Here is a 21,050-nt window from a genome sequence, read left to right on the forward strand (position 1 = left end):
ATATATATATATATATAGACTACATACACGCTGTAATGCATAAACATTTCTATTACTCTGTAATTAGTAACATCTTCAATTTCAACATCTAACTAATCATTCAATTAATTTGAGTATATTTTAGCTTTATAACGGGTCTAGTTCTCACCTTTGCGTTGCGTATGAACCGCTGCGTAATGAATCTAGACAATCTATAATGTGCTTTTCCTCCTGTCTTTTTCGAAACAGAAAGTTGGACCGGAATGACTAAAGCGTTCTCCGGATCGTAACGTTAAGTGCAATGTAGGTACGCCAGATGCGTTTTCGGTGAAGTGGTCATCCAAGACGCATTACCTTTACAACTGGTATTATCACGCGCTTAAAAATCCGTTTTTTTTTTTCTGTGGCCACTGGTCTTTTTTCGTTAACTACATCACTTTCACTTTCGGTTAAGATGAAATAGGGCGGGGGTGGGATGTCTGCAAAGCTAGATAAGATTAAGTTATACAGATATGAAAGTTCGAGGCAGCTTGCAGATTCTTAAATTTGGGTCTGTTAACCTGTCGTTAATATAAGAGATGTGTCATAAGGACTAGCCTATTTTTATTATAGGCATTTTACAATGGTCTTTAGTAATTTTTGGTACCCCGGCTGAATATAGACAAAAAGCAGGAACAATTTGCTAAAGTCCTCAGGGTTTGATCAAGCACGGGGTTGAGGAAATATTTTTAGATTTTATTATTATGTACATTTAAAACGTTAAATCAGCGCGTGCCGCGCTCGTCTCCTCTCATGAGAGTTTGTCATTAGTGGAAAACAGACGCGACTCTGAGCGCATCACGCGAGTGTGTGAGGAGAAACAGAGAGAGAAGGAAATAAGTTCATTTATTATGCTGCTCTTCCTATTTGTCCCGGTTTCCTCCCGCCGGCTCTGTTCCTATGGGAACGGTGACCTTGCTTCCTGCTCTGTGATTGGCTGGAATAGCGGTGGATGGGCTCAGCTGTCAGGCTGCTACAAGCCCAGCGGGAAGCGCCATACGTCACGCTGAGGCGCTCTTGTTCACGAGCGTCACGGGATACTTCTGCCCTCTTCTGGTCAGAGTAGACGTGATTCTGAATTATACTCAAGTGAAAGTACAGATACTCAATGAAATTTTTACTCAATTAAAACTAAAAGTACCTAGCAAAAATATAGCTACTTTAGTCAGGGGCGGGCTTAGTGATTTGGGGGCCCTAAGCAAATTCCAGATATGGGCCCCAACCCAACACAATAACTATGTGTGCTCTTTTATGCCTAACCCTTATTTTGCTCTCTCTCTCTCTCTCTCTCTCTCTCTCTCTCTCTCATAGGTTATAGTTTATTTACCCCTTCACAACTTAAGTAAATTAGACTACCTTATTCTTCGGATCACAAAAGAAGACATTATTAAAAACAATGCTTGCACTTGTCCATTTAATTAATTGTAAACTTCTTTTTACAAAAAGGATTCAAATATCATAAAATGATCCCATGCAACTCGTTCCGTATTCCAAGTGTTCTTAAGGTATACGGTGGGGTTTGCTTAGAAACAAACCAAAAATGTAATCTATTATTGAGCGAAAAATTCTCTCGTCATCACATTCGTGAAGCAGTTCGCGCCGGCGCGCCTAGGGACAGCACGCAGGAGAGTCATTTTGAAACCTCAAGACAAATAAAATCATGACAAGAAACACGATTCTTTCTTCTCGGATGTTAATATATCCGTTCTGAGACACTCAGACAGGATTATACAGACTAGAAAGTGCGCAAAGAGCGCTTCCTCTATAATCACCAAACGCTGCAATCTCACAACGTCCCGTTAATCAATAAAGCTCTCTGCACTGCAAAATGAATCTCTTATTTTCATTGTATCTGCACATTTTTATAATGAGAAGATTCGCGAGCTTGCAGAACTCAGCACTTAAAAAAACAAGGCGTTTTGAGTGGTAAGTGAACATTTTACGCTCTCCATAACACAAATACACACCAAATATATTGCCAAATATACTGACTCCCCGGGGCCCTAAGCGGCCGCTTACCTCGCTTATTGGTTAAGTTCGCCCCTGACTTGAGTAAACGTAAAAAAAAGTACACGTTTAAACTGTAGTTTCTGAGTTAACAGAAACAGTCGGCTCTCGTGCCTTTTACATTTAAATCTTTATTACAAACAGTCCAGCGGATCTTAAAGAACTTTGTTTTTCTACCTCCACAAGACACAAGTGCATATGTTGCCTTTTATATCTAAAAGTGCACTTTTATTTGTTTTAAACCTAGCCAAAAAGCCCGTGAAAGTGTTGCGTTTATAATTTTGTTCAGTGTATTTAGGAGTAGATTATTAGTGGTGGCTATGGCAGAAATGTACAGTAAAAAGCATGCAGTTAGTTACAAATTGTAATCAAACAGATGGTGAACACTATTAACTGCAATGATTATATGTTGTGATTAAACTTTCAACTACACAGCAAAGACGACAGTAACCGATACAAACCCTGTTGATGAATCAATGTCTTCTTAAGCAAAATGTGTAAGAAAAAATACTACTACTAATATATCTATAACTTCTGTTTTAGCTTCTGTTTAACATATTTAATGTGCATGAGATAAAATAAAAAAAAATGTAAAAAAAAATGCGAGTGCTTCTTTAGTTGAAATAAATTTGTAAGGAGTAAAAAGTACAGTTTTTCTTCAGAAATCTAATCAAGTAAAAGTACATGTAGTTAGTTGAATAAAGTACAAATACCCCAAAATCAAGTAAAATTACTCAAGTATTTTACATCCCTGGTGATTTCTGCCCTGTTCTGGTAAAATAGTAGACCTATTAATAAAATATTGCTATATGGTTTGACACACTTTGTGTTTTATTTACTTATTTATGAATTTGTTAAATCTAAATCATTTAACGGTGAATCTCTCAGAGACCATCATGTATGTGGGTTCTATTTCAGCCTATTAAATGAAGATCTTCATATGGTGACGTTATTACTGAGAGATGTGCGAGACTTCCGGTGTCATCCGCTTCCAGTTATTTTTAGCCGTTTGAAACAGCTTGTTATGCTGCTTGATATCGCAAACTGATTGTTGTCGTATTACTTTGTTTTTTACTGTAAATTTTACGGAATTTTTTTTACAGTGAAGATATGACCTCTGGTGACCTCAGCACAACATCACTGTTGTGAGACTCAAATTCATAGTATAATTTATTATATGATGTAATCCAGCAGGCACAGGACGTCAATATAACTTATGTTCGGGTTAACGTCAGTATTTGACGCCAATTTGATGTTGGATTTTGGTTACACAACCTAAAAACAACAAATATAAATGTCAGCCGATGTCGGTATTGGACATCAAATTAGCATTGACATTAGATGTTGAGTTGACATTGGATTTTGGTCACCCGACGTCACAACCAAAATGTAACCAAATATCAACGTCTTATGACATTGTGTGCCTGCTGTAATTGTATTAAAAATCCCACAGACTTACATTGATAGAGCCATAAAGACTCGAATATCACTGGGTGAAGGATAGTTTTCTTGCCAGACAGGAAGTAAACAAATAACAACACTCTTAAAACTCAGAACACCTTAGAAACTGCTTAATATTATCCTAGCAACCACACACTCTAGAATCTTTGGGCCAAGTTGTTTATTTATTTCAAAATAAAACGTGTACTTCTTTCCATTACATTCATTTAATCCATTTTAAATATAGTTTGGCTTTTGCCATTTTTTATTCTTATTTTTGAATTTCATTTTTAGATATATTAATTAATTTTCTAATCTATTAATTATATTTATTTTATTATTTATCATTTTTGTCTATTTAAATTGAACCTTAATTCATTTGATTTCATGTTATTTGTTTATTATGCTCTGTAAAATAGGCTACATTAAATCTCCCCTGTATAAAATAATGTGCCATATTAATAAACCCACCTGGCAGATGAAATGTAAATGATTTTAAAAGGGATCCAACAGTCCTTGGGACATTTTTAACTGCGTTTGCTGAATATTACACAACTAAAATACAAAGTCATTTAATAAAACCTGCTGGACAGTGAGTTTTCTCCTCTGAGGAGATGCACTTGTGTCTGATTAGCTCATTAGACTTAAACTGTGACTCATTTCCCTTTGCTAACATCATTTCTTTGTTTATCTTCCTTCTATAATGTAGCATAAACCCTAAACTGCAGCCCATAAAATAACCATCAGGAGAAAATATGTATATATTATTTACATTCACGCATTCGGTATTATGCATTTCTTGGGAATCGAACCCATGACCTTGCAGTTGTGAGCTCTATTTGCTTTCCATGTCCTTCGGCATGACCTCACGGGAGTTATAAACAACTATAAGAGTAAACAGATTCACACTTCTGATGTCAGAGCTGTTTACCTACGTGCCTCTTTTCCCGTTTCTAATGAGCTTAAAGCATTAAGCTCCTCACGTCTACCTGACCGCACACATGGGTATCTATTTCTCATCCTATTGACGCAATCTGGTGTTTCCCCTTCAGGATCTGACGTGTCTCGAGAGTCAGTCGTGGCTCTTATAAAGAGGCCTGCTCAAGCGTCCATGCATTGATCATGACAGTCAGCTGCGCTCAAAGACTTCTCGTCTCTATCTGAGCAGACATGGAGCCCATCAGCCAAACGGTGAGCGTGAGCATCTCAGACGCGGTTTACCCCCGCAGGCCGGTGCGTTTGACGCCGAGAGGAGCCTCCTCTCATTTCGTCGGGAGCACCATTGTGATTCTGTCCTCGTACGCCGTTGCAGCTCTGGCCACGAACTGTGGCAAAAAGATCCAGGAGGAGATATTGAAATCTTCTGAAAACTGACGCTGCGTGCCTCATCAGACACTGCTGTTATTTGATACAGACATGCACCTTGGAGAGTCTTTCTGCACTGAAAAGTTCACCGCACTTTGGCAACGTACTTGTCCTCAAGGTGTCGGGTCATACATCTATGCAAACTTTGAAGAGATGTTTTTCACTGTGATCCTGCAGAACAAAGAAGCCAAGAACAGAGAAATAGACATGATTGTCTGCATCGGCTGTCATGTGAGTCTACGAGAGGAGTATTGAGTATCAGTTCATCTCAAGACTCTGGAAAGCTAACCAAAATGAGGCGTATGGGAACAGATTTTATAGGCCTTTTTACTGAAATTTGAATTTAAAGATAACTCCATTTTTTATTAAGCTTGTGTTTGTTTTATTCCAATAGTGAAGCACTGGGATACATAGACAATTTTTATAAAATCAAGTGTCATTTGCTCATTGCAATGTACAGAATTTATTAAAATGTTTTAATACGTTGTGTAAAGAAGCTTGATTGACTTTGCTTTGCACTTCATAGAGCATCTAATATAATTTCACATGATGACAGACCTTCACATAAGCAAACATTCTGTTGCGTTCAGAAGTCAGTAATTTAATAACTAATATCGTGATTCATTTGCATGTTACAAGAGCAGACCGTTACTTTTTTTTTTCAACAGTGCAGATACATGCAGAATAAAAAGTCATTTAAAAACTAGATTTTCCTTTTAAGTAAATCCGAGTGGTATTTACATGTGCAAAACTCACCGCCAAGGCCTGTCCACAAAAAGATAATGGTCTAATTCTATGAGAAAAGTGATGTCCACACCATAAATACAGTGATAATGGCACAGAGGAATGATATTGTTAAAATTACTTTCAGAACATTTTTAGGGAAATCTGGGTGGTTTTAAGCACATATTTTGCCGGCTGTTCTGAGTGGTTGCTAATTTGAATAAAACAATCGTCTGATGACTTGGTAAAGAAACAACACTCATGATTTCTTTATTTTAATGCTATTGTTTTGGCTAGTGTAAGAGGTTTGGCCTTTTATTCCACAGAGAGACACTTTTAATTCTGATCCCCGAACTAATAATCCCCGAGAAATAATCATGAATGCCCTTGAGCGACCTGATATGCTTTGCTGCACTTCCTGTGCCCATCACTAGATGGAGAGCTGCTATACACATCTATATGGAGCGCTACAGCCGAATGTCTGAAGTCTTCCAGCAGAGGGCGCTCTAATGATGAGAAAAACAGGCATGTGTATTAACCTGATGAAGTGAAGAAACCCTATGCACAAATATCCGTTTCAGATGGGGGAAAAACATCTGAGCCCGAGACCCTCTCAAAAAAAACAATAATACTGTTTTAATACTGTCTAAATGATAACCGTGTTCATATGCCATTTATATATTTAAAGAGTATATGATGATAATCAAAGACATTTGAAAAATACCATAGTATTACTATGGTACCATGCCCACAGTAGCATGGTAGCAGTACTTCTAGTTTTTGTGATTGATATTGACACATTATAGGCCATATGTATCTAGGCAAGATATGGCTGTCTCAGTGAAAACCCCCTCTAATCGGTCTGTCCGAGTGAAACCAGCTTTGAATGGTGGAACGAATGCGCTGCAATTAGCGGCGGTCCTGTCGTGGTAATGTGAGTGACCTCTCCAAATGAACACAACAGCTCATCCATGAATAGCTTTGACACAAAGGATTATTATTCCAGCTCAGATGACCAAAGGCTAATAGCTTCTGTCTGCTGTCCTCAGACCCAAAATAAAACACTCGAGCGACCGGAGACCCACGGCCCCTGCTTATGAAACCGTCTGTATCATCGTAAATCGCTCTGACAGGCCTCGAATACATAAAACAGCTGATGACATGAGCGAAAACATACATGACTTGTGCCGATAATGCATTCAAATGGCATTCAGAGACGTCCTTTACCTCTGTGTGTGTTTCAGGCTGAATCCTCTCAGCTCTCTAACTAGGGCACAGTGTTTGCGTTTGGGGCCAAAAACGTCTTAAAACAGCGCATGGAGGTGGGATTATTCCAGAAGGAAGATTAGAGACAGCAAAACAAGCCTTCAGCGTCTGCTGAGAGAAAATACCAGCTCTCACGATTAGTATCGGTTTACTGCAAATGGCTTCTTTTCAATATTATAAATATGTCATATTCAACCAAATATATCAGACAAACAGATTAACTGGCTTTTGAGATTATTAGACACTTTTACATCCACATTATGTTACCAGTTAGAGACTATTAGTTTCTTTTTAATATTTTGAATTTTTCTACATCAAAATTCACGTTTAATTCAATGTGTTGCTGTTTCTTTGTAATTGTTTGTGAAATATACTAGCAATTTCTAAGTAATATACCATATTTCTTCAGTGTACTTAATGTTTATTTTATTTTTCAGTTTATAATTTTATATAGCTGAAATAAAATCAGTTTGAGTTTTTTTCTATATTTTAGTTTATATGCTTCCAAATAACCTTTTTTATGGTTTTAGTTTTAATGTTATAACCCTGCAATGTATATGCATTACGTTGTTTTTGTGAACTTTGAGTAGTATTTTATAAAAGTAATATTCATTTCATTTCTCTGTGCATAATTGTACATTTTATGCACTTGCAATTTATTACAACAGTTAAATGAACAAATGAGACTTTAAACCAGCTAGAATACGTTCATGTTGACATGCTTGTAATGGGACAAGAAGCTTAGATGTCCCAATTTACCCGCTGTCCCAGATTATCCTAATTCCCCCTGGATTCACCTCCAGTAACTGTCATCAACTGTTCCGGGACAGGTTTTTGGAAGATAAAATGTCAGAAAACGCAGACGGCAGGTGCAGAGAGTGACTCAGTAGCACTTAATGAGATGCATATAGAAACAAGGTCAAATGAAATAAAGCCTCTGTATTGTTATTATTAGAATGCATTATCAAGGTGTCTTTGTTTTGATTCTGTTTATATTAGGTCATTATTGCTTTTATTGTGTTTCTTTGATAACTGCACTCACTAAGATCAAACTGATGACAAATGTGTGTGTGTGTGTGTGTGTGTGTATGTGTGTACCTGGTATTTATCACGTTATGGGGACCAAATGTCCCCACAAGGATAGTAATACTAGTAAATGTTGACATTTTTGAGGTCCCCATGAGGAAACAAGCTTATAAATCATACAGAATGAGTTTTTTTGAGAAAGTAAAAATGCACAAAGTTTCCTGTAAGGGGTAGGTTTAGGGGTAGGGTTGGTGTAGGGCAATAGCACATACAGTTTGTACAGTATAAAAACCATTACGCCTATGGAATGTCCCCATAAAGCATGGAAACACAACGTGTGTGTGTGTCTGTCTGTGTGTGTGTGTGTGTGTGTGAGAGAGTGGGAGAGAGAGAGAGAGAGAGAGAACAAGCGAGAGAACGAGGGGCGTTATCATCGAGATGTCCTTCGTCTACAGCTCCGGGAAAAGAGTGTGTGGATCAGAGCGAGAGCATCCGACGCTCACAGCAGCCACTGCACGCCTCCAGTATCAGGTATGAAGCAGTTTTATGGACATACAAACAGTCATTTGTGCTTTGGAAGAGCCAACTCTGACATAAGGTGTTTGTTGTGTGTAGTGGAGTAAATCGGTCTGTGACTGTCATCCTCTTAGGCTGGACTGTGTAACACAGTTAAGGACATTAACATGAGCAGCACAGGAAGACTGAAATTAGTCAGCTAGAAACTTCATTTTCATTATCATGATGCTTTCTATTAGGATTCATTCAACTTATCAAACTTTATGTGTTGAACTGAACCTTTTCATTACTGTAATGGTGATTAAAACTCAATTGAAAGTTTCTGTAGATCATGATGTGACGTATTTTATTGAGCAAACAAAACAGCAAGATTTAAACTGGGCCTAAACTAAAACTCATGTGCAGTGTTTATAGACTGATGGATTCATTAATTGTGTTGTGTTTTATTTTAATTATTAATTAATGCTTATTATAATCTTAAAGGAAGAACAACAAAACTCCTATAAGAATCAAATAAGATCATGCTAAATAAACAAATTCTTACTTTTAATATTTTCAGAATTTCAGTTTATCCAGCAGGATTTTATTTTATTTTATTTATGTCATGCTTATTACAATCCTAAAGAAAGAACAAGAAGACTCGTCTGAGAATCGGACAAGATTCTGCTGCATAAACTAATTCTTAATTTTCAGTCTATATTTTCAGAAATATATTTTCTGTTTATCCAGCAGGAATTATGTGATTTGTGGAACTTGGAAGATTCTCATTTGATTCTGTTAGAACTGATTCCAAATCATGACAGTATGACAGAAATTCCTGTAGAATTGCTTGAGGATTTTTAGAGAGAGATAAAAAAATATATATATAAACACATCAAATAACCTCAGCTCTGCATGTTTAACTCATCTGTTTACTTAAATTCAGTTGTATAGTCAGTTTCATGACTAAGTCATTATGAAGCAGAATATAAATGCAAATATGAATCAAAGTTTTATGCTGTAAATGTACATGTTCTGAAGTGTTATATAGCATCATAACGTCTGTTGATGGAAGTTCAAGTGTTTCTCCTCCCGGATTATTTCTCGCAGCTGAAAGATAAACGCAGGTGGAAATGGGCGTGTCCAAAATTCTGCTCGGCCTCGCCCACCTTACGAGTCTATTGGCCGCCGCTGTGATGAGTCACGAGGGGGCGTGTCTGCGGGACGGGAGGCACAAAGCCACGCCCAGCCCAGAGCATCATCTCAAGCAGTGTTCGCTCTACATAGAGAGTGTGTGCACACTTCACAGTCACCTTACAAACACCCAGTCAAGACCAGTTCATTTAGAGTCACATTTTAAAACAGCCCAGTAGAATTGGGCCTCCATGGATTGTAGTTTTGTCCCAGTTTGTGAATGCTTGTGTCTCTGTCCAGACTCGTGTTGTTCAGAGAAGGATGTCCAGGATCTGTCCGGCTCTGTGTCCGGCGTGGACAGCTCTCATTGGGATAAGTGTGGTGTCCTCAGCCCTCTGTAAGCATCTGCTGATTATGATTCATTATGTATACTGAGGTTTAAATTCTAAACAAAGTATGGAAATGCATTGATTTAATCACATATTATTGATTAAAATACCACCGAGAATGACTTTAACAGCAGCTTTAATCATATTTGTCTTGAATAAAACAAAGTTTGTATTTATTATTATAAAGGGTGATTTAAACAGTCCATGAAATAATTTAACAGACAGAAGTTTCTTTCTCATGTTGATTATTTCCTATTAAAACAGTAAGTTTGTTTGTTTGTTAATTTATTGATTGATTTTTTGTATTTTTATTTTTTATATTTAATTATTTGGCTATTTTATGATAATATAGTGTTTTTCACGTCTATTTATTTACATGACTCTTTATTTATATATTCAGGTAGTTATTTAATCCATTTTTGTTATTTTTATTTTGTTTGTTAATTTATTGATTGATTTTTTTGTATTTTTATTTTTTATATTTAATTATTTGGCTATTTTATGATAATATAGTGTTTTTCACGTCTATTTATTTTCAATCCACGTTTGTTTGTTTATTTATTATTTTAATGTGTGTTTATTAATATATTTAGTTATTCTTTTTGAATCTCTGTTTTCTATAGATAATCGATCAATTTTTTTTTTTTTAATTTTTAGTTATTTGGTTATTTTTATGATAACATTATTTTTATTTCATGTCTTTATTTTCAAATCATGTTATTTATTTATTATAATGTATGTTTATTAGTATATTAGTTGGTTATTTTTTTCCATGTTTGTTTATTAATAAATGTTTAATTCATGTTAATTCATTTTAAATCCACATTTGTTTCTTTATTTATTTGTTGGTTGGTTTTTGCTTACGTTTGGGTGTGGTTTTTGCTTATGTGAGGTTTTGTATAAATACTCATTATTGTTCTCCTCAAGGTGTTTGTATTGTATTAAAAAAGACTGAGAATATTGAATTTATATATATCCGCTAAAAAGCTACTTTTGTCAACTTTCAGAAGTCCACTATATGACAACATGAGCTGAACTCTTGTTTTAATGTGTTGTTTGCCATTCTTTCTCTCTCTCTGTAGCTGTGAGTCCTTCCTGAAGCGTGTCATCTGTTTTTACCGCTGTTCTCCTGATGCTGCTCGCTGGCCACACCCACATCGTGACTCCTCCCTGAAGGCAGTGCCACTGTGTCACAGTTTCTGCAGAGATTGGTGAGGCCACGCCCACTCATTTTGTGGTCATAAACTTGTTTGATACCAGCTTTGATTGACAGTAATGAGCTGAATGCATCAAAATGTTTTTCATCAATTATCAGTTTAGCTGTTGGTAATGTAGACGACTCTGATGACGTGAGTCACTGTTGCAGGTACGAGGCCTGTAAAATGGACATGACATGTGCTCGGGACTGGACCACTGACCCACGCGGACAGAACTGCAGCGGCGGCTGTGTGCCATACCAACAGGTAACATGCCATACCAAACATGATATAGCTTAACCACACAAACTACTGGAGCTTCACAGTATAAAGAAAATGTGAGTGATATTCATCTGTGCAAACTCCATTGCCACAGTGGTGTTGCCAGGGTGTTGCTATACAATTGCAAAGGTGTTCTGAGGAGTATTTGCCACATTGCTGTATGATTAGGGTGTTGTGGGTGGTTGCCAGAGTGTTGCTATGCAGTTGCAAAATGTTTATTTTTATATATATTTTGAGTGTGTTGCTAAGTGGTCACTAAGGTGTTCTGAGTAGTTTTATTTTTTGGCACTTTGCTGTGTGTTAGGTGTTTGCCAGATGTTGTGAAGTAGTTGCTAAGGTGTTCTGATTGTTGATAAGTGGTTGCTAAGGTGTTCTGAGTAATTTTTGACACATTGCTATGTGTTAGATGTTGCCAGGTGTTGCTATGCAATTAAGAAGGTGTTCTGAATGTTGCTAAGTAGTTGCTAAGGTGTTCTGGTTGTTGATAAGTGGTTGCTAAGGTGTTTTGATATGTTTTAGCCACACTGCTGTGTTGCCAGGGTGTTGTGTGTGGTTGCTTGGGTGTTGCTTAGCAGTTGCTAAGGTGTTGTAATTGTTGATAAAAACTGAGGAGTTTTTATCACATTGCTATTGCTAGGGTGTTGTGGGTGGTTGTCAGTGTGTTGCTAAGTGTTTGATATGGTGTTCTGATTGTTGACAAGAGGTTGCTAAGGTGTTATAAGAATTTTTTAACACATTGTGTCATATTGCAAGGTTGTTGTGGGTGTGAGTGCCAAGTTGTTGCTAAGGTGTTTTGAGTAGTTTTTTGGCACTTTGCTGTGTTGCAGGTGCAATGGTGTTGCTGTGCAGTTGCTAGGGTGTTGTGGGTGGTCACCAGCATGCTGTTATGCAGTTACTTATGTTTTGAAATATTTACAGTGTACAGTACATTTTACTGTTTTGCAAGAGTGTTGTGGGTGGCTACTATGTTGATATGCAGTTGTTAAGGTGTTGTATATATTATGAATTGTTTTCAGTGTGTTGATAAGTGGTTGCCAAGGTGTTTTGAGTTGTTTTGAGTGTGCTGATAAGTGGTTGCTAAGGTGTTTTGAATTGTTTTGAGTGTGTTGATAAGTGGTTGCTTAGGTGTTTTGAATTGTTTTGAGTGTGTTGATAAGTGGTTGCCAAGGTGTTTTGAGTGTGTTGATAAGTTGTTGCTAAGGTGTTTCGAATTGTTTTGAGTGTGTTGATAATTGGTTGCTTAGGTGTTTTGAGTGTGTTTATAAGTTGTTGCTAAGGTGTTTTGAGTGTGTTGATAAGTGGTTGCTTAGGTGTTTTGAGTTGTTTTGAGTGTGCTGATAAGTGGTTGCTTAGGTGTTTTGAATTGTTTTGAGTGTGTTGATAAGCAGTTGCTTAGGTGTTTTGAGTTGTTTTGAGTGTGCTGATAAGTGGTTGCTAAGGTGTTTTGAATGTGTTGATTAGCAGTTAATTGGGTATTTTAAGTTGTTTTGGCAAAATTTGCCGTGTTGCTAGGGTGTTGTTTGGAGATTGCAAGAGTGCTACTATGCCATTGCTAAGGTGTTGTGGGTGGTTACCAGGGTGTTGCTATGCAGTTGCTAAGGTGTTTTGAATTGAGTGAGAGTGAGAGTGAGAGAGTGTTGATTAGTGGTTGATAATGAGTATTTTTCTGAGTATTTTTTGGCACTTTGTGTTCCTAAAGTTTTGTGGATGGTTGCCAGAGTGTTGCTATGCAGTAAAATGTTTTTCTTTTAGTGTGTTGATAAAGTGTTCTGATGAATTTTTGCCACATTGCTGTATTACTAGAGTGTTGTACATGTTTGCCAGGATGTTGCTATACAGTTGCTAAGGTGTTCAGAAGAGTTTAGGTGCTTTGCTATGTGTTGCTAGGGAATGGGTGGTTGCGAGGGTGTTGCGTAGCTTCTAAGGAATTATCTATGTCCGGGGCACAAATGCTGCAGGATGATGGTCAGACTGAAGTTTAACAATGCGTGCTTGAGGTCTGCTGAATACAGAGCTGGGTAGATTACTTACAAATTGTAGTCTGTTACTGATTACAGATTACATGATGATAACTGTAGTTAGTAGCGTAATCGAGCTTACTCACTTTAGGTAATGTAATCTGGCTACTTTTTAGGTTACTTTTAGATTACTTTTTATCAAACCTGTTTTAAACTTACCATTAAACGTACAATATTGATATAAAAAAGAAATACAAATATTCAATTTTTTTTATATCAGTATCATAAAATGCATTAAACATTACATTACACCAAGGTTTCCCAAACTGGGCTTAATATAAGAACTGCAGTGGGTTTGTGAGTTGATAAAAAGCTAATAATTCATTAAATCATAACAATGTTAAATAAATATAATTTAACCACGTGAACACTAAAAATAGGAATATTTTATCTGTTTACCTGCATCTCAGTGTGACCATTAACCGACCTCAGAGAACTATAAACATGTGAATGTATAATGTGCTATTTTCCCTCAAATTCAAAAGCAAATTTATTTACACAATATTTGTTAATATAGTCAAAGATAAATGGTATGACACACAGTAGGATTTTTAGAAAGGAAAATTTAGAAGAGAAAAATGAAGAATTAGGGAGAATCAATAAATCAGTAAATTATTCATTATTTACTGCTATTGTTTGTATAATATGTAATCATGTAATCCATAAAAAGTAACAGTAATTTGATTATGAGCATTTAAAATGTAACATACTCTAATTACAAGTATTTTTACAAGTAATTTTTGGAATCTGATTACGTAATCCAAATTACATGTATTCAGTTATTACCCAGGACTGGATGAGCACTAGTATTAGCGATGTAAACATCACTGAGGAGAGGAGCGCTCAGGAGAGAGTGTGTGAAGAGACGCTGTGTCTCCAGGCCTGGACACAGCTGGAACCACACACACACACGGAGTGAAGGTGTCAGTTCATGTCACTCTTTCTCAGCACTGACATACTGAACATGTGAAAAGAGAGAGAGTGTGAATCAGTGTGACCGGCCTCTCATACAGACAGTTTCAACACTGAGATGTGTTGAGATAATGTTGTTTGCTGTTTGAACGTTGAAAAAACATTGCAGCAGTGTTTAATGTAATATTAATGATTGTAAAATGTTAAACTAATTACTTACTTTTCAAGTTTTATACATTGATTTATAAGACGTTGAAACAATGTCACAATAACAATGTTGGAAACAAAACAAAATGCAACCTGCCAGCTGGACTGTTTTAATCTGTGAATGATGTTGTAAAATAATACCAAGATAAAGCAAGAAGAATTGGGCTGGTCATGTGATCCCAACATGATTTTTAACTTTACTCTGATTTTTCTGCCATTCACTTAAAATGATGAATGAGGAGGTGAAGTCATGATTTTGATGAAAGACCATGAAGTCAAACATTCTGTTTCTTCAGAATTACATCACAAAGGAATGATTCAGTATGCAACATGAATTAAGAAAGTAAATAAAGATTTAAGATCACTGTCTCTATGGAAACACTGCTGACAGTGAGAATTCATAATCAGCATAATCATCACATGTGCACAAGCGTGAGTCGCAGAAACACACACACATACGCACACACACTTCACATGTTCTGAGGGGTGAAAATCACAGCTAATAATGAGAGAAAGTGTGTGTGTATGTGTGTTTCTACATTCAGGAGTCATTAATATGCGTGAATCGCTGATGTGTGAATATAATGACTGACAATATTAGCAGAAGATCTGAGATGTTTTATCTTCATTAAACAATATTTTCGACGCTACACAGACATAAGATGACTCATAACTGTATCTGTGCTCTTTATATTACTTTTTAAATTTCTTATTTACTTTAGCTCCTGGTTTATGACTGAACACTGATTGTTGTTAATGATGATATTTACTGTAATTAGATTCATAGTGTCTTTTTATTTTATCACTGTCTGCAGTAGTGAATAATTAATTTTCTGTTTTTCAATACAGTAGACAATAGTGAAATATAGAGAACAGCAGTATTATTTATATACTGTTATGGTATTCATAAAATAGAATTGCCTTTTATTTTATATTTTCAGTTTTCATTTTTTATTTATTTTAGCTTCAGCTTTAGTCATTTTGTTGTGTAATTTTAAAGTTTTATATATATATATATGTATATATATTTAGCTTCAATTTTATTTCAGTTTGTTTGAGTAATTTTAGTAAATCAACAAACTCAATTCATTTAGTTGAAAATGGCAGCATTTTTACATTTAATTTTTACGTTTTTCATCTAATGTTATATTTTTTTGTATTTGTATTTCAACTAATGAAAAAGTTTTAATTTTTAGTAACTAAAGGTGAACACTGGCTGATATAATCATATTTTAAATTTAAATTAGATAAACGAACACAGTCTTTAGCAGTCTGAAGAACCATTCAACTTGACTTTGTTTATTATTCTATAGTTTAGCTATATTTATTGCATTTTTTTGTCTTATTCTTTTCTTTTTCATTTTATGTCATCAGAATGCTTAAAGGGGTCATATGATGCTGCTAAAAAGAACATTATTTTGTGTATTATAACGCTCGGCATTCTTAACATTGCCACAAGAGGCCACTATAGCAGCATTAGTGTGAACTGTCTTCTACTGTCAGGTTGGATCTACAGTTTGAAAAGAATTGTGCTCTCACATGTATCTGTGTTTGTTGGTCAGATGTACCAGCACGGCCGAGACCTCTGCGAGAGTCTTTGGGGAGACGCTTTCATGACAGTTGAAGACGACCCCGGGGAGGAAGACGGTGTTGAAGGCCATAGCTGCGGCTGTCTGACCCTCAGCCCATCTGATCGAGAGGTGATTGCTGCTCTGAGGGTTCAGGAAGGAGACCCTGAAGAACTGGACACCACCAAGAGTGGCCTGCCGCAGTACAGAGCCCCCTGCCCTCCCGCAGGGCCTCAGACGCACAGCGCCACAGCGCCGCCACAGGCTCGGAGGAGCAGCGCCAACGCCGTACTGCGCAAGCGCTCCGTACTCGCCAGCGACATGGAGGGCAGCGGAAGCGGATTCTAGGAGAGCTGTGTTCTAGATCTGACGAATGTTTGTTATTGAGTATTTTATCTTATCAGTTGAGTTTACAGTAAACTAATGCAGTGAGGTTTCTACAGTATTGTCTATTTAACACAGTCAACAAAACAATCCTGTGTAGACTAAAGCTACTTCTGTAACATAAAATTCTGCTTATTTTAACCTGTTTAAGGTAACATCAAAAGTTGAATTTAGGTCTGAACAACACTTTACAATAAGATTTCCATTGTTAACATTAGTTTACTACACTAATAAACATGAATGAACGATAATACTTCTACAGCATTTGTTAATTTAAATTAATGTTAATTTAAACATTAGTTTTGAAATCAAAAGTATCTGTTAACATTAATGCTCTGTGAACCGACATGAATATTAACATTAATAAATGCTGTAATAAAAATATTGTGTGTTAGTTCATACTAGAAAATGGCTAACAAGAAATGGCTAACAACTACAAAGAAATTAAGTAACAAGATAAATTAAACATTAAATTTTATCACGTCATTTCAATAGGAATCCACAAGATTAGGAAAGTCAAGTGAGGGCAAGATTGTCCCACACAAATTTCGCACCAAGTTCAATTTGTTCCCGCGCTTACTAGTGTTGCCATGTCCGCGGTTTTCCCGCTGTTTTTTTTTTTTTTCAACTGTTCTCATTGTGTTTTAGATCGATTTTAATAGCCAGTTTCGCGATTAGACCGAACGCGTTCCAGTTTTGGCCGTGATTGGAGTTTTGAGCAGCAATTGGGCAGGTTTTGTTATGCAGACCTGGCAACCCTGGCAAGACTAATAGAAAGATTCTTGCTTTGAAAATGACTTCTTTGCGCTTCATACACTGCTATACCATGAGAATGGATAATGGATGTTTTTTTGTGTAACAATATTTTGCTAATGTTCACACATTTTAATGTATAAATAATGCCAACAAGGAGCTTATTGTAAAGTGTTACCGAATATTCTGTTTCACTTGGAATTGCGTCACATTAAGTCAATAAAATGGGTTTCAACTGTTTATTCAGTGTAATTACATGAAAGCACATAGCATTATTATGGGATTTTTTTTGGCTGCTTTAAACTTAAATGTTGCTGTTGTCAATTGTTTCTATAACTGTGATATTTCATGATAATCTGTTCTACTATCTCATAATCTGTAACGTCACAATCATCTATTACACAGAGTGTGATGTCGGTACGTTGTGTTAATTTTTTGCGTAATTACTTTGTTAGTGAAAACATATGATCCAGTATTTACACTGATATAGGCTACATAAAAATAATGCTGTAAAGAAAAGAAAAAAAAGAGAGAATACTGTGAAATGTGTTTGACTACCCAGACAGCAGACAGTTTCGGCCCAGATCCGGCCCACATCTGGCCCGCATGGATTTCACATGGGCCAGGTGTGGGCCGGATCTGGGCCAACACTATGTTGCTGTCTGGGTATAGAACGAGTGTAGGCCTAGTTGACTGTTTTGGCGGGTTGCGCGAGGACATGTTTTGTTTGTAGGCCTATGTAAACGACGGTGCGCCACTGTGAGCGATCTGATGTTCTGCGATTCTGTGGCTGCAGTAAGTAAACAAATGCGTTTCTATTCTGATCTTACACGTCTCTAATTCATAAATAAATATAATTGGAATTTGTTCTTGTAATTGTTTGTTCTTTTTAAAGCAGTGTAATGAAGTCTTATCATTTGGTGTTTATACCGCCAAATTTACAATAAATTATTGAACTTAAATTAGGCTATCTAATCAGCATGACATTAAAACAGTACTCATAATACATTTAATACATACATGTAGGCATATTTGTAGAAAAGTATGTAGTACATACTGTCGTCCTGCTTATTTTGTCTCCTATCACTGTGTAATGAGAAGGAGAATCATGAGTTATTCTCCAGTAAACACCATTAGCCTCATTTCTTCAAGGTCATGTTTAACTTGTATGGCACTTGTACCACTAGATGGCGCTATAAAACAATTTTAAAGTGAATCATTTTTTATTTTTTATTTTTATGCTGAAAATCATGATGAGTTAAACGAGGTTTGACCTTTAACATATTTTGACCCACTCCCATGGCCCATGAGATATAAATGAGACGAAACTATAGAGGTTTTTATGGCGACCATTTTTATTTTAGTATTATTTATAAACCATTAGTATTAATATTTAAAATGAGCTTTTATTTTTAGATTTTTATTTCAAGTTCATTTTGTTATGTGATGTTGTCATTTTATTCATTTTGTTTTGTTTTTAATAACATTTCTTAGCCATAATAGTTTTAGTTTACGTTTATCTCTTTTAGTTAGTTACATAACTTGTTTTATTTCAGTCAGGTGGTAACCTTTTTTACATGGATTTTTGTTAAGTTACTGAATTGATTTCTAATCATTTTAGCTTTAGTTAACATTAACAACACTGATGTCGACTCATCGATCAAGATGGAAAATCAGTAAAAGACTGGCAGGTCAGGTGCAATGATTATAAAAATAAACAATATGTAACATTTAAATCATGGTAATACCTTTTGACTAATTAAAAAAATAATAATGTGTACTGAATATCACCACAGCTGTGACTGAGCCGTAGTATTAATATTTTATTATAGCTACTGTTATATATAGGCCTAAAGCAGAATCAGGCTTTAACAGGGAATTTTATCTTTCTTGAAACACTGATTGTCTAATTGCTGGACCACATTTAACTGTTGTAGGATTTATTTAATATTCATTTTCATGAAATGCTTCTATATGACCCCTGCTTTGACCCACAGATTAGTTAAACAAACTGATCTGAGGCATCGATGAGAGTCTGAGCAGATACTGGAGAGCATGATGTAACAGCCGTGTTGATCTGAAGCAGCCATGTCGGTGGGTGTTTGACGGAAAGTGTCACAATTTAAGCCTCAGCGTTCATCTATCGGTTTTAGAAGGGACAAGAAGGAATATTCATGAGATCACAGGAGAGATTTACAGTGTGTGAGTGGGAGAGAAAGAGAGATGAAATGTGCTAAAACTGTGTGTGATGGAGGAGATGAGCCCACATTTTGTCGTCATCAGTCACTGATGTTTCTCCCGTGTGTGTGTGTGTGTGTGTGTGTGTGAGACACTCATTCTGACAGTCTGTCAGGTGTTAAAAAGCTTCTCTTGTCCACTACATGTAGAATAGAGGAAGTAAGAAGAATAAATGTTCCATCAGGCTCTGAAACTTTCAGGCTCATCACAAAGGCAGGATAAAAATAACACACACAGGTTCTGTTGTGAAACTTTGCTGAATGAGCTTTGACTCATTCATGAGCGCTGCACTTTTACAGGCCTGTGAACCTTTCTCGTGTCAATTAAACTGAACAAGGGAAACGAGAGAGAAACGTAAAACCAGAATAACTCAACTCACCTTCAATATGAAACAAGAAACAGTTTCAGGTTAACTCATACAAAAATAAATAGTTAAAAATAAACTGCCATAAGAGAGTCTTTTAAAGGTCTTTAGGAACTCGTATACTGGTGAAGTCAAAACACTGAACTGAAGAATCTATAACTTTCTAAAATTTAAAGAATCACATAGGCTACTCAAAAACTCTATAGCCAAAAACTGAGCGTATTATTCTTATTATTAAGGTAAGAGCAGCGACCATTTCCCTTATAAAAATTCTAGACTAACCATAGTTTAACCATGGTATTTGTTGTAAAACCGTGATTAAAAAAAAGGTAATAATTACCGTAATATAAAAAAATGTATTAAAAAAAAAAAAAACATGGTTACTAGGCCCACACTTTTACTATAATAAAACTAGGGTTTCATAAGGGTTGTAAACTGAAAAGGTTGTTCCAGTCTCTTCAAGTAATTTAGTGTAAAGTACAGTCCATTATATTGCAAACTGGTAATTGAAACATTATTTTATTATCGTAAACACACTGGTTTGTAGTGCAAATACTTTTACCGTTTACTGCCCATTGTTATTCTGATAGTTATTTACTACCTAAAGCGGCCAAGTGTCGTACATTTGGCGAAAATAACTTATTCCGCTTGCAATAAGTGGATAAACTGGGTTATTTGCTGAACCTCATGTAAACGTCAGCAAACATTAGAACGGAACAAGTCCATTTAAATGAGAGAGGAGGTGGTAATGTTCCATAAGAAACACTTATGAAACTAAAGAGCTGTTGATGTGTCAGATGAAACGATTAACGGTGAGCTGCACCTTTAAAATCTCCACAACAAGCCGAGCGTGTGTGCGCATGCGCCTGCCTGCTTCCAGCGCTTTGAAGTGGCTCGCTTTGATTTCCAGCTCGAGTCGAGAGCGAGCAGAAAAACACGCAGGTGGGGGACATCACTGACGCCAGTGACAGGTGGACCCGAGTGGGCTTTTCTCACCGTGTAAAAAAACCCGCTCCCATTTTCCAGCGAGCTGCACAAAAACAAACGTCCCACACGTTTCAGAGCCTGCTTGGGTTTTTGGCGTAGTTAGGACCCGTTGATGCTAGTAGATCATAAAATTTCTAAAACTATCACAGTGCGTCCTAAAACATATTATTTTAGATCTGTTATTGAGGTAATTAACCTCCTGAGACCCTGCATCCTCATATGAGGACATTATATTTTAGTGATTTCTCTGAGACTGTACATGTCACAGTTTTAAGTCT

The 21,050-nt window shown here is 36.3% G+C and overlaps 1 protein-coding gene across 1 annotated transcript; it reads left to right on the forward strand.

Annotated features, from left to right (window-relative positions):
- The first annotated feature begins 8,247 nt into the window (after positions 1-8,247).
- Positions 8,248-16,679, forward strand: LOC107677336 (riboflavin-binding protein-like). Its single transcript, XM_016472214.1, has 6 exons — positions 8,248-8,376; positions 9,451-9,630; positions 9,775-9,871; positions 10,946-11,074; positions 11,230-11,326; positions 16,041-16,679. Exons 2-6 carry the CDS (start codon positions 9,474-9,476, stop codon positions 16,392-16,394), a joined length of 834 nt encoding a protein of 277 aa, XP_016327700.1. The 5' UTR covers positions 8,248-8,376; positions 9,451-9,473; the 3' UTR covers positions 16,395-16,679.
- The last annotated feature ends 4,371 nt before the right edge of the window (positions 16,680-21,050 follow it).

Source organism: Sinocyclocheilus anshuiensis, unplaced genomic scaffold (assembly GCF_001515605.1).
Source record: "Sinocyclocheilus anshuiensis isolate Anshui unplaced genomic scaffold, SAMN03320099.WGS_v1.1 scaffold644, whole genome shotgun sequence".
Lineage (NCBI taxonomy): Eukaryota > Metazoa > Chordata > Actinopteri > Cypriniformes > Cyprinidae > Sinocyclocheilus > Sinocyclocheilus anshuiensis.

Excerpts from the sequence above, each read along its gene's own strand:
- LOC107677336 (XM_016472214.1), top strand. The coding sequence starts at position 9,474 with ATGGGCGTGTCCAAAATTCTGCTCGGCCTCGCCCACCTTACGAGTCTA. Across the intron at positions 9,631-9,774 it reads GTGTTCGCTCTACATAGAGA|ACTCGTGTTGTTCAGAGAAG; the intron begins GTGTGTGCACAC and ends GTCTCTGTCCAG. Across the intron at positions 11,075-11,229 it reads CACAGTTTCTGCAGAGATTG|GTACGAGGCCTGTAAAATGG; the intron begins GTGAGGCCACGC and ends TCACTGTTGCAG.